Raw genomic sequence first — 16720 nt, forward strand, 5'->3', positions numbered from 1 at the left:
CTTCGCCTTTGAGGTTATAGTAACACCAATGCATCACAACTGTATCCCATTTTCATCAAGTGTGCTGATTGTCTACACTTGACGGGAAGTAGCTTCGATTCACCAAGATGTCCCTCTTGTCTCTGACATGCCACCTGCTCTTCCTATCCCTGAGTGGCTCCGCAGGCAGGGACAGCTCCTCCGTGGGGTGCCAGCAAGACCCTTTCCATGGTTGCAGCACCTGTATTCCCGTGAGCCCTGGGCAGGCCCCAGCACAGGTCAGAGCTTGGCTTACGGTCCCCAGGACTTAGTGGAGACACACTAGTTCCTCAGCAGGATCCAGTTCTCAGAGTCAGCCTCCCAGGCTGGGTCAGAGCAGAACAGGGAAGCAGCAGGGTCATTCTTGATACTTCAGTGAGAGGAAATGTTCAGAACTGTGTGTGCTGTCAGTGGTACTTTACAATGAGGACAATGGCACAGAGAGGTAGGTTTTCAAAGATTTTATTAAAAAACAACATAGATCCGCAATCCTGAAAACAACACGTGTGGGTTTCTCCCCACCTCCCAGTCTGCTGACCAGCCCCCCTCCCCCACCCCCCGAGGCTCCACCTGGATGGTCCTGAGGCCCAAACCCTGCCTGTCAGCTCCCCCCCCCCCCCCCCCCGCCCCACAAACTGGCAATCAAATCTCCATGATTTCCTCCAGCTTCTGATCTGTCTCCTTTAAGAAAATAAAAATACCCCCTCCCCAACTTGCTTAAAAATAATTTTCAAAGATTAAAAACGGCATCTGTGTGTTTTTAAAAAATAAACACTTTAAGTGTTGGAAATCTTTGTCTTCCCCTAGGTCTAGTTGAGGCCTCTGGGGTGCCTGCCTGCCTCACCCCAGGAGGCCAGCTGCCACTTGGTGCCCCTTGGAAATTTTCAGGAAGTAAAATTCCTCCAAATTTCCCCTGCAGTCACAAATTCCACACACTGCTCCCATAAACACGCTGTCTTCATTACAGGCACTGCTCCTCAGCTCTGGAAACCTGATCTCTTTTTGTCAACTAGACCACATGCTTCAGATTCCCTACAAACAGGAGAGAAAACAAAAATCAAATTCAGGTAACATATGTGAATTATACCTCAATAAAGCTGCTAAGAAAAGGCACTTTCATTTTGGGGCTAGTTCTTTTGCTGCCCTTGGGAACCCTGAGACCCCCAACATATGAACAAGGTCAGGCTAGACTGCTGGATGGTGAGAGATATCTGGCCCAGTTATGCCAGCAACCACCAGCCACCCACCAGACATGTGAGTGAGGCCTTTGACAGCTGGCTGACTGCAGTGCTGGGTGAACCCAGCCAAAACCAGCAGAAGAACCACTCAGCTGAACCCAGCCCTGATTGTTTTAAGCCACACACACACACACACACACACACACACACACACACACACACACACACACACACACACACACACACACACACACACACACACATTCCAGCAACACTTTTCAGAGTTTGCATCTCACTAACTGTATCAGATCTTCCCCTGCCCCCAACCTTTCTTCCCCCCCACCCCCACCCCCCACCCCCCACCCCCGCTTAGCAAGGCACAACCCTCCTAGCATTTTCTCTCATGAGTACCTGTGAAATACGAATTGGGGATTTCCCCCAGCCCTCAGGTCTAAGAATCTTGGAAAAGCAATCACTTGAAATCGTACAGGACTGGGCTCTAGGAAGGAAAAGTTTGCTCCCTTGGTCCCTCCACAGTCTTCTCCTTGTCCCACTTCCCCAAGCAGAAATACTGGGCTCCAAACCCTACTGACCACTTCTCCTCTAAAACAGGAAGGATGTTCTATGAGGGCAGGGACATGGGCTGCCTTACTCTTGGTTGATCTCCAAAGTCTAGCACAGTGTCTCACACATAGTAGGTGCTCAATAAATGGCTGAATAAATGGCTGAATGGAACAAAGGAAGGAAAGAAAAACAAATCAGCACCCACATGCCTATCTGGTTTAATTTTTTTTTTTTTTTGCGCGGTACGCGGGCCTCTCACCGCTGCGGCCTCTCCCGTTGCAGAGCACAGGCTCCGGACGCGCAGGCTCAGCGGCCATGGCTCACGGGCCCAGCCGCTCCGCGGCATGTGGGATCTTCCTGGACCGGGGCACGAACCCGTGTCCCCTGCATCGGCAGGCGGACTCTCAACCACTGCACCACCAGGGAAGCCCTATCTGATTTAATTTTTAATTTTAAATTGACATACAGTGAAATTGACTCTTTCTGGTATGTGCAGTTCTGTGATTTTTAACACACGTAAAGATTCATGAAACAGACTGGTCCCATTACCCACCAAAATCCCCTGCAGTCACATCCTCCCTCCCCCTCTTACCACCTGGCAACCACTGACCTATTCTCCATCACTATAAGTGTTGTCTTTCCCAGAATGTCATATAAATGGAATCAAACAGTATGTGACCTTTTAAGACTGGCTTCTTTCAAGCAGCATAATGCCTTTGAGTTTCATGCAAATTTTTAGGCTCATGCAAATTTTTCAGTGTATCAGTAGTTCATTCTTTTTTGGTACCCTTCACCAAGTTTCTCCAAGTGGCAACATCTTACATAATTATTATTTAATATAAAAACCAGGAAATTGACACCGGTATAATTCACAGACCATATTTAGGTTTCACCAGTTTTATATGCACTCGTGTGTGTGTGTGTGTGTGTGTGTGTGTGTGTGTATGAGTGTTTGTGTGTAAGAGTATATTCTATGAAATTTTATCACATGTATAGGTTCGTGTAACCCCCACCACAAGAAGATACAGAAATATTCCATCACCACAAAGATCTCAACGCTACCTTGTTAACTCCCCTCCACCCCCTATTTGTAAGCCTGACAACCATTAATCTGGTCCCAAGGTCTATAATTTTGTCATTTCAAGAATGTTATCTAAATGGAATCATACAGTATATAATCCATTTTGAGATTTTTTTTTCTCTCACTCAGCACACTGCCCTTAAAGATCTATCCAGGTTATTGGGTGCATTAAGTTCCTTCCTTTTTGTTGCTGAGTATTGTTGCATGGTATGGACATGGCACAGTTTGTTTAACCACTCACCCACTGAAGGACATCTGGGCTGTTTCCAGTTTTTGGCTATTACACAAAAAGCTGCTATGAACATTCACGTACAAGTTTTTGTGTAAACACAGTTTTCATTTCTCTGGGATAAATGTCCAAGAGTGCAATTGCTGGGTCCTATGGTAGTTGCATGTTTAATTTTATAACGAACTGACAAACTGTTTTCCAGAGTGGCCATACCATTTTGCATTCCCACCAGCAATGTATGAAAGATCTAGTTTCTCAGCATTCTTGTCAGCATTTAGTGGTGTCACTAGGTTTTATCTTAGCCATTCTGATAGGTGTGTAAGGATCTCTTATTGTGGTAACAATTTGCATTTTCTTAATGGTCAATAATGTTGAATGTCCTTTCATGCACTTATTTGCTGTCTGTATATCCTCTTCATGTTGTTTGTTAATTGAATTTTTTTTACAGTTGAGTTTGGAGAGTTCTTTATATATTCTAGATAAAAATCTGCTGTTGCACATATGATTTGCAAATATTCTATCTCAGTATATAACTTGTCTTTTCATCCTTTTTTTTTTTTTTTTTTTTTTGGCTGCAAACCGTGTGGTTTGCAGGATCTTAGTTCCCTGACCAGGGACTGAACCTGGGCCCTCGGCAGTGAAAGCACAGAGTCCTAACCACTGGACCACCAGGGAATTCCCTGTCTTTTCATTCTTCTAACTCTTGCAAAGCAAAAGTTAATTTTTTGGATCATGGTTTGGGTGTTTTCAACCTTTCAGCTCACAATCTCTGGATAATCTTTGATTCTTCATCTCTTAGTTCAAGCTCCCTTCACATCTTATGAGTTGCCAAGCCTAACCTCAAGATGTCTCCCAAATATGTCCTCTCCTTTCTGTTCCCCTGTCTCCACCTTATTACCAGTTCTCATCACTCAGGTCACTGCAACAGCCTCTTAACTGGTGCTCGCACCTCTGGAGCTGTCCCCTGCACAATTCTAGCTGTGACCACGTGCCTCCTCTGCTCCGAAATAACTTTAGCAGCTCCCGACCACCTATGAATGAAGTTTAACACCTTAGCTTACATGTGCCCCATCCATACTTTCCCATCTCCATGTGGGCCTGTATATCTTGTACATCAGAGATAGGGTGACGATATAATTTATTGTTGAAACCAAGATACTTGAGAATGAAATGAGGTGCCGTGGGTGTAAAGCAGAGCTGTCCCAGAGATCACAAACTGGGAGCCCGTGACCACATCTTGCTTCCAAAATTGTTTTGTTTAGCTCCACATATTGACGTGCCACATGATATTCTTTAAAAATTTAAAGTAGTTGTCTACAATGAGGTATCACCTCACACCGGTCAGAATGGCCATCATCAAAAAATCTACAAACAATAAATGCTGGAGAGGGTGTGGAGAAAAGGGAACCCTCTTGCACTGTTGGTGGGAATGTAAATTGGTACAGCCACTATGGAGAACAGTATGGAGGTTCCTTAAAAAACGAAAAAATAGAACTACCATACGACCCAGCAATCCCACTTCTGGGCATATACCCTGAGAAAACCGTAATTCAAAAAGAGACATGTACAACAATGTTCATTGCAGCACTATTTACAATAGCCAGGACATGGAAGCAACCTAAGTGTCCATCAACAGATGAATGGATAAAGAAGATGTGGCACATATATACAATGGAATATTACTCAGCCATAAAAAGAAACGAAATTGAGTTATTTGTAGTGAGGTGGGTGGACCTAGAGTCTGTCATACAGAGTGAAGTAAGTCAGAAAGAGAAAGACAAATACCGTTTGCTAACACATATATATGGAATTTAAGAAAAAAAATGTCATGAAGAACCTAGGGGTAAGACAGGAATAAAGACACACACCTACTAGAGAAGAGACTTGAGGATATGGGGAGGGGGAAGGGTGAGCTGTGACAAAGCGAGAGAGAGGCATGGACATATATACACTACCAAACGTAAGGTAGATAGCTAGTGGGAAGCAGCTGCATAGCACAGGGAGATCAGATCGGTGCTTTGTGACCGCCTGGAGGGATGGGATAGGGAGGGTGGGAGGGAGGAAGACGCAAGAGGGAAGAGATATGGGGATATATGTATATGTATAACTGATTCACTTTGTTATAAAGCAGAAACTAACACACCATTGTAAAGCAATTATACCCCAGTAAAGATGTTAAAAAAAAAAAAAGAAGAAGAAGGAGCACTGAATTGGGACCCAGGAGGCTTGGGTTCTATTGATTCATTGACTGACTCATTTATTCATCCACTTATTCAATCAACACTTATGGAGTGTCTATTCTTTGCCAGTACTAGCTGCTGGTGAGCACTCTAGTCTTTTGTTGTTGTTGCTATTTTTTCTTAAATTTATTTATTTATTTTGGCTGCACCGGGTCTTAGTTGCAGCATGCGGGATCTTATAGTTGTGGCATGCGGGATCTTTTAGTTGCAGAATGTGGACTCTTAGTTGCATAATGTGAACTCTTAGTTGCAGCATGCGAACTCTTTAGTTGCGGCATACCTGTGGGATCTAGTTCCCCGACCAGGGATCAAACCTGGGCCCCCTGCATTGGGAGCCCGCAGTCTTACCCACTGGACCACCAGGGAAGTCCCTGTTGCTAATTAATAGACTTTATTTTTGCTAATTAATAGACTTTATTTTTGGAGCAGTTTTAGGTTTACAGAAAAACTGAGCAGAAAGTACAGAGAGCTCTCATACCCCCCTGTCCCCCTCCTCCCCTCAGAGGCAATTTCCCCTATTATTAACATCTTTCATTAGAATGTACATTTGTTACAGTTGAATGAATGTTTATACATTATTATTAAGTACAGTCCATAGTTTACATTAGGGTTCACTCTTGGTGTTATACAGGTCTATGAGTTTTGAAAAGTGTATAATGTTACATATCCACCATTACAATATCATATGGAATAGTTTCACTGCCCTAAAAATCCTGTTCTTCACCTATTCATCCCTCCCTCCCTTTCCCCAAAGTCTTGGCAGCCACTGATCTTTTTACTGTCTCTATAGTTTTGCCTTTTCCAGAATGTCATATGGTTAAAATCATACAGCATGTAGCCTTTTCAGACTGGCTTCCTTCACTTAGCAATACACATTTAACGTTCTTCTACATCTTGTTACTTAATAGCTCATTTCTTTTTAGCAGTGAAAAATATTCCATTGTCTGGATGTACCATAGTTTGTTTATCCATTCACCTGCTGTAGGACATCTTGGTTGCTTCCAAGTTTTGGCAATTATGAATAAAGCTGCTATAAACATTCATGTGCAGGTTTTTGTGTGGACATGAGTTTTCATCTTATTTGAATAAATAGCAAGGAGCATAATTGCTGGACTGTATGTTAAAACTATGTTTAGTTTTGGAAGAAACTGCCAAACTGTCTTCCAAAGTGGCCGTATCATTTTGCATTCCCAACAGCAGTGAATGAGAGTTCCTGTTGCTCCAACATCCTTGTCAACATTTGGTGGTGTCAGTGTTTTGATTTTAGCTCTTCATACGTATGTAGTGGAACTCATTGTTTTAATTTGCAATTCCTTAGTGAATGATAGTGAGCATATTTTCATACACTTAATTGCAACCTGTACAGCTTCTTTGGTGAGGTGTGTGTTAAGATCACTGGCCCATTTTTTTGATTGGGTTGTTTTCTTATTGTTGAGTTTTAAGAGTTCTTCGTATATTTTGGCTAACAGTCCTTTACTGGATATGTGTTTTGCAAGAATTTCTCCCAATCTGAGGCTTGTCTTTTTATTCTTGTAATCTTTTGTCTTTTTAATGTAGAGTGGCATTGTCCAATAGAACTTTCTGGGATGATGGAAATGTTCTATATCTATGCTGCCCAATATGGTAGCCACTAGTTACCTGTGGCTACTGAGCACTTGAAATGTGGTTAGTGCAAGTGAGAAACTGAATTTTAAATTTAATTTTAATAACTTAAATGTAAATGGCCACACGTTGCCAGTGGTGACCATATTGGACAGTACAGATATAGAACAGTTCCCTTTTGCTTTTTATTTTCTTCATGACATTGACTGGGGTCATTCTTATTTGCTCTTTCATTTACAACCTCCCTATCGATCCATTAGCAAGTCCTGTCAATTCTACCTCCACAATATTTTCCAAATCCACCCACTTCCCTTCAACCTTCACTGCTATAACTTTACTCCAAGCCACTGTCACCCCTTGCATGGACAACTCTAATAGCCTCAACATTGGTCTCCTTGCTTTCATCCTTGTTGCCTACACCTTTTTCTCTATGTAGCAGCCTGAGTATTTCGTTAAAACTTAGGTCAAACCACGTTACTCCTTTGCTCAAAACCCTCTATGGCTTCCAATCACACCTGGAATAAAATCCAAACTACTTAGCCACCAAGCTCTGCAGGGCCTGACCCCGTCTCTGGTCTCCTGTCTGCCACCACCTTCTTTGCTCACTCTGTCCTGGCCACACGGGGCTTCTTTATGTTGCTGGAACACACGAATCATTTTTCCCTCTTAGGGCTCCCCCTTCTTGTCACGTGTTATTCCTTCCACCTGGCATGCTCTGTTCCTGGATATTGTCATTCCTGACTCTTCTCATCACTCAGGTCTCAATCCAAAAGTCACCTCTGAGGGGCCTGATGACTACCCAGTCTAAGTGGCCACCCCCAGTCACTCATTTTCTGTCACATCATCCTGCTCTATTTTCTTCAATATCCTTAGCACACTGAACATATCCTGCGTGCTTATTTGCTAACTTGTCTGTCTCCCCTCACAATCTCCATGAGGGCAGGGACGTGTCTGTCTTGCTTATCACTACTGTTAGCCCCCTCAACAGCGCTCAGGAATTGATCAATCAATATTCACTGAAGGAATGAACATCTCTAGAGCTACAGGGCAGCTGATAAAGCACTATCCCATTTAGGCCACAGAGGCTTAAAGCTTGGCCATTGCTCTTAAAGCCCTTAGAAACATGGTTGAGGTAAGCTGACATATGCTTACAAAAAGAGCCTCAATGCCACCAGGCTAAGTGGCAAATAAGTTCTGAAGATTGTCAGCATCACAGCAGTTTGGAGGAATGTTGGGGGCGACCCCAGAACCCTTGGAGGCTGAGTGGCACCATAGAGGAACAGAGATGTGAATTTAGGACTGCTGAAAAGTGTTCCAACTTTCATTATAGGAGTACCCCTTTCAGGAATGTTGTCATATTGACTTAACATCTGTATTCATAGTAACTCTTTTTCTTTATATCAACTTACTTTAAACATTTTAATACTTATTTTGGCCTCATTTATCCTAAGTAATGATAACAATAATGATAACAACAATAATGTTGTGCTTAGATTTTAAAACATACATTAAAATAAATATGACTATTAAATGAAAAATGTCTTTGTGTCACCTCAAATTGTCTCTCACGCAGAGGTATATGAGGCACATTTTGGGAAAAATTATAAAAGGGATCACTTTTGGACAGCTGGTGCTTGGGCTGCTTTGCTGCCATGAGCCTTTAGTATCTGCAAATCTTGGATGTGGCACCCCCTCCCCATGTCTACAGTGGGCTAGGCCCTATGCTGGGTGCTGGGGCCACAGAGGAGAACAAGACACAATTCTTGCCCTCAAGGAGCGCTCAGTCTAGCAAGGAAGGCATATATGGAGACAAACACATCATAGTCCATAGCAACAAGCCCATATAATACCAGTCTGTACAGAGTGCTGAGGGCATACAAAGAGAGGGCATGGAAGGCTTCACGGAGGAGGTGGCATCTTGAAGGGCAAAGGGAGAGAGAATGTTCCAGGCAGCAGGAACAGAGCAGGATGTATAAAGGCACCTGCAAAGTTTTTGTGGCCAGAGCACAGGATGAGGGTCAGGGACAGGGGTGGGAGGTGTGCTATGAAGCTGCAGAGATGGTCAGAGGCCAGATTATCAAGAGCCTAGAAGACCATGGTCTTACCCTAGAGGCCATGGGGAGCCTCTGAACAATTTTAAGATGGGGAGGAGGCCCATCTAGTGTGATCTAAGGCTAGAGCAAGTTCCCCAGCTGCTGCCCCATCACACCGGGCTTCGGGGTCTCACTCTTTACCTGGGAACAATGGCAGAACAAAGGATTTCTATGAAGCCTTGGGCGTGTGCTGAAATGGATCACTGACTTTAGTTTTTAGCTCTAAATTGTCAACTATATTGTTTTTCTTGGAATATAGATCCCCCCTGTTATCAGAAAGCCTTTCAATGACAATTAAGTATAACCACTAATTACCACTTTCCTGCCTCTGGCCTGAATTAGAACCTGAGGCTGTGAATTAACCCCCCAGGCTTCTGGCATTTATAGGATATCAGCACTTAAAGGATGTTACCCTGATGTTTCGGGTGCTCTGGTCTTAACTTGCAAGGGACTACTGCAGTCTCAAACGGAATCGAAGCGATTTCTAAAATAGCCTATGATTCATTTTTTCTCCCCTCCTGTACCTAAATCTGCTGGCTCCATGTGGAGGGATAGGCACAAGTAACTGGAGAGGTGACATCACAGGAGTGTGCTGCATGCCTGCCAGCCAGCCAGCTCGTGGAGCTCAGCCTCGAGCAGTCTATCTGCCGGTCTGGGCGATGCCTCCTAGCCGCTTTGGAGTCACAGCTCCAGGTTCTTTGGTCCATGAGCTTTCTCCACATTTCTTTTTCAGACAAAAATTCTGGGCCGGGAAATCCAGGGTAATGGGAATAGCAGCAGTAGGAAGAATAATACAGCCTTACATCTGTATAATGATTTAGAGTTGTGAAAGCCATTTGCTCCATTTTCCTCCACCCAAACACCAGTGGGAAATGGAAGCTGGGATTTTAGGCCTGCACTGGAGACAAACTCTCGCTCTCTTACACAAAAGAGCGAAGTGCTAACATTCCCTGTTCCCCTCAAAGTACATCCTGATTGGGCCTTGGATGCCACAGAAGGTCATAGAGATTCCTTTCAGCTTCTAGGTGCTTCCTGGAAGAGAAATTCTCCAGGACAAATTTGCCTGGCAGGCACAATCTATGAACCATGCCATCCTGATGTAGCTAGCAAGTAGTGCCAGTCCCAGCACTGCCAACTTGTTCTGCACACCCTGGCTTACAGTCCCTATGGTCCCGAAGACCTTTACTGGAGCCAAAGGCATAGCCTCTAACTGTGCAGCCCCGAAGGTAGGGTGTGTCATGAACATCTGGAAGTGCCAACAGCTGCCACGGTAGCTCAAGCTCCCGTGAAAGGAAAAAACACCACTGTATCAGCCATCATTGTGGATCCTGCAGTGAAGCACCACTGAGCCCACCCGTGAACAGCCGAGGAGTGGGGTGGAGGGATTCCTTCCTTGGAGGAGCCATAAAAATAGTTCTGCAGTGGTCTCATGTTGGCTCTGTGATATTCAAGCACCTGGTCTCAGCATAGCTTGGTGTCCCCAGTGCTCTATCGCTACTGCCAGCATAAGAAGTCTCCCAGCCTGGCTTCCTTCCCCTGCTCCTCCCTAGCATTGTGGCTGCCAGGCTGGACACCAAAGGGGTGGCATACTCTTGCTTGGCCTTCTTGGTTAAATTTCCGTGTCATGTGTGTGTGTGTGTGTGTGTGTGTGTGTGTGTGTGTGTGGTGATGGTGGTGGTGGTGCGCCCGGAGTGGGGGTGGAACATGATGATAGAAGCAATGACCCACAGATGCTTAGCAGTATTGCGAGAGTGGCAGGTGCTGTGGCTGCTGTAGCTGCCGTAGCTGCCACTACCACCACCACTACGTGAATTCAGAATGACCCAGTGCAAGACCATAGGTGCCGGTTAGTGCCATGAAAATGTCATCTTGGTAAATCAAGATGCTGTACTCATGCAATTCTGTCTGTTGGAAACCTTGGCGGGGTATAAAAGTGATCCTTTGGAAAGTTGAATCGGTAAACCTATATGTGGAAAGTGACGGCAGAGCAGAACATCATCACCTCCAAAGCGGAGAGGCCTCCCAGAACTTGTTTTCCAGCTCATGGGGGATATGTGCACCTATGAAAATAAAGGATCACCGCCTCAGCCTGTTTTAGAGATGTGAATAAAAATCTTGGCTGGGGACCGCCTCCTCTCTGGTTGACTGATTTTCCAATTGATTTGTATTTATTAGCTAATGAAATTAAAGTTGTAAAAATGATAACAGAAACATAATAAATCTCTCCCACAACTGGCTGTTTCTATGTCACTATGGTGCATTCCTCACTTTGATTACTTCAAAGTCTATTATTTTGTTCTCAATTATTCTGTTTTTCTGGCACTGGAGAAAATCAATTTGTTTTATTTTCTCTTATTCATGCACTCAATTATGCTCTTTGGGCACATTTAATCACTTTGATGTTTTCATTTTATGGCCCGTCTCTAGGCACTTCAGCTGCATTGCTGCCAACGGGCAAGCAGGACTAATTTGCATGTCACAATAGACTTGAAATTCTAACTCAATTTAGAAATCTTTATGAAATCTCCCTCCAAAATATGCTTGGAGCTTCAAAGAGGGAGAAGGATGTGGGTAAACCAGGAGCCTATAAAGATGCTTTCCTTTCTCAAACACTGAGAGCTCTTTGGTGACCTGACTGTAGCTTGGGGATGTCCCTGTCCAGGTACAGCAGAGCAGTCCATGGGATGGGATGTCTGCAGAGTTTCCTCTGGAATTCTGTGGTGAGAATCTTGCAAAGGCTGTCCCTTGGCAGCAAGGCCAGGGAGGTTGGGCCTGCTTACTCTGGCATACACTGCCCCTCAGCACTGCTGGATTTGGCGGCAGTGCTAAAGACAGCACCTGAATCTCAGTTGGTTAAAGTGCCTCCGGGTAGATGGAGACAATTGTCAACAGTTAGTCATTCCAGAACCCTGAGTGGTTTACCTTATTTTCTCTAATAAGTTCCAACACCCCTTTTGCCCCTTGATTATTTTAGAGCTAAAGGCTGGAGAGGACTAAAGTGATATAATTGCTTTAGGCATGAACTTTGGACAAACAGGAAAAAAAAAGCTTAATTAAACACATTAGAGGCCTCCAACTATTCTTCAAAAGTTTTTGGTTTGTTGCATACAACAACCGTCAGCTCTACCTGGCAGAAAGAAAATTCTGTATTTCTTCTTCTGAACTTTGGGTATGATCTTCAGTTTCCCATGTGGAATCCCAGCTCCCTCCCTTACTTGCTGTGTGACCCTGTACAAGCTAATCAACCTCCCTAAGTTCTTTCCTATGTTAAATGGGGCTAATAATTTTATCCACTTCAGGGATAGGTTTGTTTCCTAAACTTCAGTACTGTTAAGAATTTCACCATGTTCACATATCACTTATGTGGAAACCTCTCTTACACTGTTAAAAAAAACTTAAATTCATCCTAAGCAAGGTGTCTGTGAAATCAAAGTGTTTGATGTGGTAGTTATATTGATATTTCTTTTTTTTTTCTTTTTTGCGGTACGCGGGCCTCTCACTGTTGTGGCCTCTCCCGTTGCGGAGCACAGGCTCTGGACGCGCAGGCTCAGCGACCATGGCTCACGGGCCCAGCCGCTCCGTGGCATGTGGGATCTTCCCAGACTGGGGCACGAACCCACGTCCCCTGCATCGGCAGGCAGACTCTCAACCACTGCGCCACCAGGGAAGCCCCAATATTTCTTTTTAATACACATTAAAACATACATACATGAAATACACCAAATTCATTCCTGCTTAAGAAGCTTTGATCCTGCTCTCCCCTTCATCTAGAATGTTCTTCATCCCAATTTTTGCAAAACTCCTCCCCTTACTGCATTAAACTCTATTCCCAAATGTCACATCCTCAGGGAGGCCTTTACTGGCTATCCTATCTAAAATAGCACTCTTTCCAAATTTATCAGTAAACAACCACTAAATATTTATTTATTTGCTCACTGTCTATCTCCCCCATTAGAATGTAAGCTCCGTGATGGGCAAGGCCTTCACCTGTCCTCTTTACATCTCTATCATGTAGAATAGTGCCTAGCACATATTAATACCAATTACATGTTTGCTGAATGAATGAAACATAAAAATTAAAAATCAGCCTAGTGGTAACCAGGCTTCCCTTCCACCCCATGAGGGTGGTGTCAGAAAAGGAAGAGTGAAAAACCACGACTTTCATCCCTGCTCAATGGCAAGGAGGCCCACCCACCACTGTGTCAGTGGAGGCCACATGGGGAGCAGTAACAAGGTGCCACTGCCATCCCTGGCCAGGGTGGTACCTTGAGGTTGAATGAGGAGCCTGAATTTCCACCCCTGCCCAGTAGTAATGAAGTGCCCCTCTTCCCCCCAGACTGTCAATGACAGCTGAGTGGGGAACCTAGACTTTTACCCCCACCTGGAGGTAATGGGGTGGTGCTTCCCTTCCCTGCCAGCATGGTGTCAGAGGAAGCCTGCTGAAACAAGATTTAAATAAGGTGCAGGATTTCATAAAAATATCTAAAGTGTTCAGGATATAATAGAAAATCACTCATACCAACAACCGAAAACTCTTAACTTGAATGAGAAAAAGGCAAACAAGAGAGGCCAACATAGAATGACAGCAATGTTGGAAATATCCGACAAGTAGTTTAAAGCAGGCATCATAAAAATACTTCAACAGGCAATTATAAACATGTTTGAAACAAATGAAAAAAAAAATGTCTCAGCAAGGAAATAGAAGAAATAAAGAAAAACTAAATGGAGATTTTAGAACTGAAAAATTCAATAAGTGAAATAAAAAAAACTCAACAGATGGGCTCAACAGCAGAACAGAGAGGGCAGAGGAGGAATCAGTAAATTGGAATATATAGAACAATAGAAATTACCTAATTTGAACAAAAGACAAAAAATAGTAAAAAAAAAATGAGCAGAACCTCAGGGATCACATGGGACTATGATAAAAGATCTAACAGTCATGTCACCAAGGTCCCAGAGGAAAGGAGAAAGAAGGTGGGACTGCAAGAGTATTTGAAGAAATAATGGCTAAAGATTTCTCAAATTTGGCAAAAGATAGAACCCTGCAGATTAAAGAAGCTGACTGAATTCCAAACTGCCTAAACTCAAAGATCCAAACCAAGATCTATCATAATCAAATCCCTGAAAACTAAAGTAAAAGAGAAAATCTGGAAAGCTGAAAACAAAAACAAAGGCTTACCTATAAGGGAAACATAATTCAAATGACAGTGGTTTTCTCATCAAAAACCATGGAGGCCAGAAGGAGGTGGTTCAGCATTTTTCAGGTGCTGAAAGAAAATAAATGTCAACCCAGAATTCTACATCCAGTGAAAATGTCCTTCAGGAATGAAGGGGAAATGAAAATATTCTCAGAGGAAGGCAAACTAAGAGAATTTGTTGCTACTAGACCACCCTAAATGACTAGCTAAAGGAAGTTTTTGACATGGAAAGGAAATGATGAAAGAAGAAATACTGGGACTTCCCAGGTGGTGCAGTGGTTAAGAAGCTGCCTGCCAATGCAGGGGAGACGGGTTCGATCCCTGCTCCGAGAAGATCTCACATGCTGAGGAGCAACTAAACGCATGCACCGCAACTACTGAGCCTGTGCTCTAGAGCCTGCGAGCCACAACTACTGAGCCTGTGAGCCACAACTACTGAAGCCCATGAGCCTAGAGCCCATGCTCTGCAACAAGAGAAGCCACTGCAATGAGAAGCCCACACACCGCAACGAAGAGTAGCCCCCACTTGCCACAACTAGAGAAAGCCCACGTGCAGCAACAAAGACCTAATGCAGCCCAAAATAAATAAATACCTACATAAAATTAAGAAAAAAAAGAAATCTTGAAGGAAGAAAGAAGGAACTATGCAAAGGGTAAAAATATGGGTAAATATCATAGATTTTTCTTCTCCTCTTGAGTTTTCTAAATTATGTTTGATGATTGAAGGAAAAATTAGAACATTCTCTGATGTAGTTCTGAATATATATAGAGGAAATATCACTAGATTATATAATAACACAATTAGATTACAAATGGGGGAGGGGAAGGGGACTTCAAAGTAGGTAAAGTTTCTACACTTCACTCAAACTGGTAAAATGGCAATACCAGTAGACTGTGATATGCTACGTATGTATAATATATACCCAGAGCAACCACTCAAAAGCCTATACAAACATATACAGTCAAAATTACTGCAGATAAATGAAAACGGAATTTGAACAAAGGTATAAGTCGCCAACAGTAAAGGTAAAGAAAACAGAGAAACAAAGAATAGAGGGAACAAAGAGAAAACACAAAATAAAATGGCAGATTTAATCCCTAATATCAAAATTGCATTGAATATAAATGATCTAAATACACCAATTAAAAGACAAAGATTGGCAGAGTGGCTAAAAAAATGATCCAATTACATGCTGTCTACAAGAAACTCATTTCAAATATAAGCAGGTTGAGAGTAAAAGGATAGAATAATATATGCCATGAAACATTAGTAAAAAAAGGAGAAGTGGCTATATTGATATTAGATAAAGTAGACCTCAGAACAACAAAAAAATTACCATGGACAAAGAAGGACATTACCTAATGGTAAAAGGGTCAATCTACCAGGAAGATACAGCAATCCTAAATGTGCATGCACCAAACAACAGAGCATTAGAGTACCTGAAGCAAAATCTGATACAGCTATAAGGAAAAACAGATAGATCCACAATTAGAATTAGAGAATTCAACATCACTCTCTTAGAAATTGATAATAGAACAACTAGACAGAAAATTAGCAAGGATATAGAATAACTCAACAATACTACCAACCAACAGGATCTAAGTGACATTGATCAAATAATCCACCAAACAACAGCAGAATATATTACATTCTTTTCAAGCACTCACAGAACACATACCAAGATAGACCATACACTGAGTCATAAAACAAGCCTCAACAAATTGAAAATATTTGAAATTATACAGAACATGTTTTCTGACCACAGTGGTATCAAAGTAGAAATAAAAAAAAACCTCCTGAAAAAAAACCTTCAGGTCCAGATGGTCTCATTGGAGAATTCTACTAAAGATGAGAATTAACATCAATTCTATACTCTCTCTTGCAGAAAACAGAAGAGGAGGTAACACTTCTGAACTCATTTTTATAGGGCTAGTATTGCCCTGATACTGAAAGCAAATGATGGTGTCACAAAAAAGAAAACTACAGACTAATATCCCTTATGAATATAGATGTAAAGTCCTCAACAAAATATTAGCAAATAGAATTCTTAGCAGTGAATTCTTAGAATTAGCAAACAGTTCCTAGAATTAGCAAATATATGTATATATATGTATGTATGTATATATATATATATATATATTTTTTTTTACACCATGAACAAGTGGGGTTTATCCCAGGTATACAAAGCTGGTTCAGTATTTGAAAATCAATCAGTGTAACCTACCATATTAAAAGGCTAAAAAGAAAAATTACATATATACTGGTATTAGTGTCAACTGATGCAAAAACAGCATTAAATAAAATTCAGCATCCATTTATGACATAAATTCTCAGAAAACTAGGAATATAGCAGGGTACTGCCTCAACTTTTAAGGAAAATCTACAAAACCTATAGCTAACATCATGCTTAATGGTAAAAGACAATGTTTTCCCTCTAAGTTCTGGAACAAGGCAAGGATGTCTGTCCTCACTGCTCTTATTCAACATAACACTGGAAGTCTAATCCAGTGTAATAA

At 42.5% G+C, this 16720-nt stretch overlaps 1 protein-coding gene across 2 annotated transcripts in view; it reads right to left on the reverse strand.

Annotated features, from left to right (window-relative positions):
- Positions 1-652: 652 nt before the first annotated feature.
- HDAC8 (histone deacetylase 8) overlaps positions 653-16720 on the reverse strand; it is a 243274-nt gene continuing 227206 nt past the window's right edge. The window contains exon 11 of one of the 2 annotated variants that reach the window (XM_082681246.1): positions 653-1050. In XM_082681246.1, coding sequence (XP_082537372.1) covers positions 1028-1050 — 23 coding nt within the window. In that variant the 3' untranslated portion in view covers positions 653-1027. Of the gene's footprint in view, positions 1051-1880; positions 1922-16720 lie in introns of those variants that run through there. The other variant, XM_082681247.1, reaches the window with a different exon arrangement.

The sequence above is a fragment of the Grampus griseus genome, assembly GCF_964374135.1.
Source record: "Grampus griseus genome assembly, chromosome: X".
Lineage (NCBI taxonomy): Eukaryota > Metazoa > Chordata > Mammalia > Artiodactyla > Delphinidae > Grampus > Grampus griseus.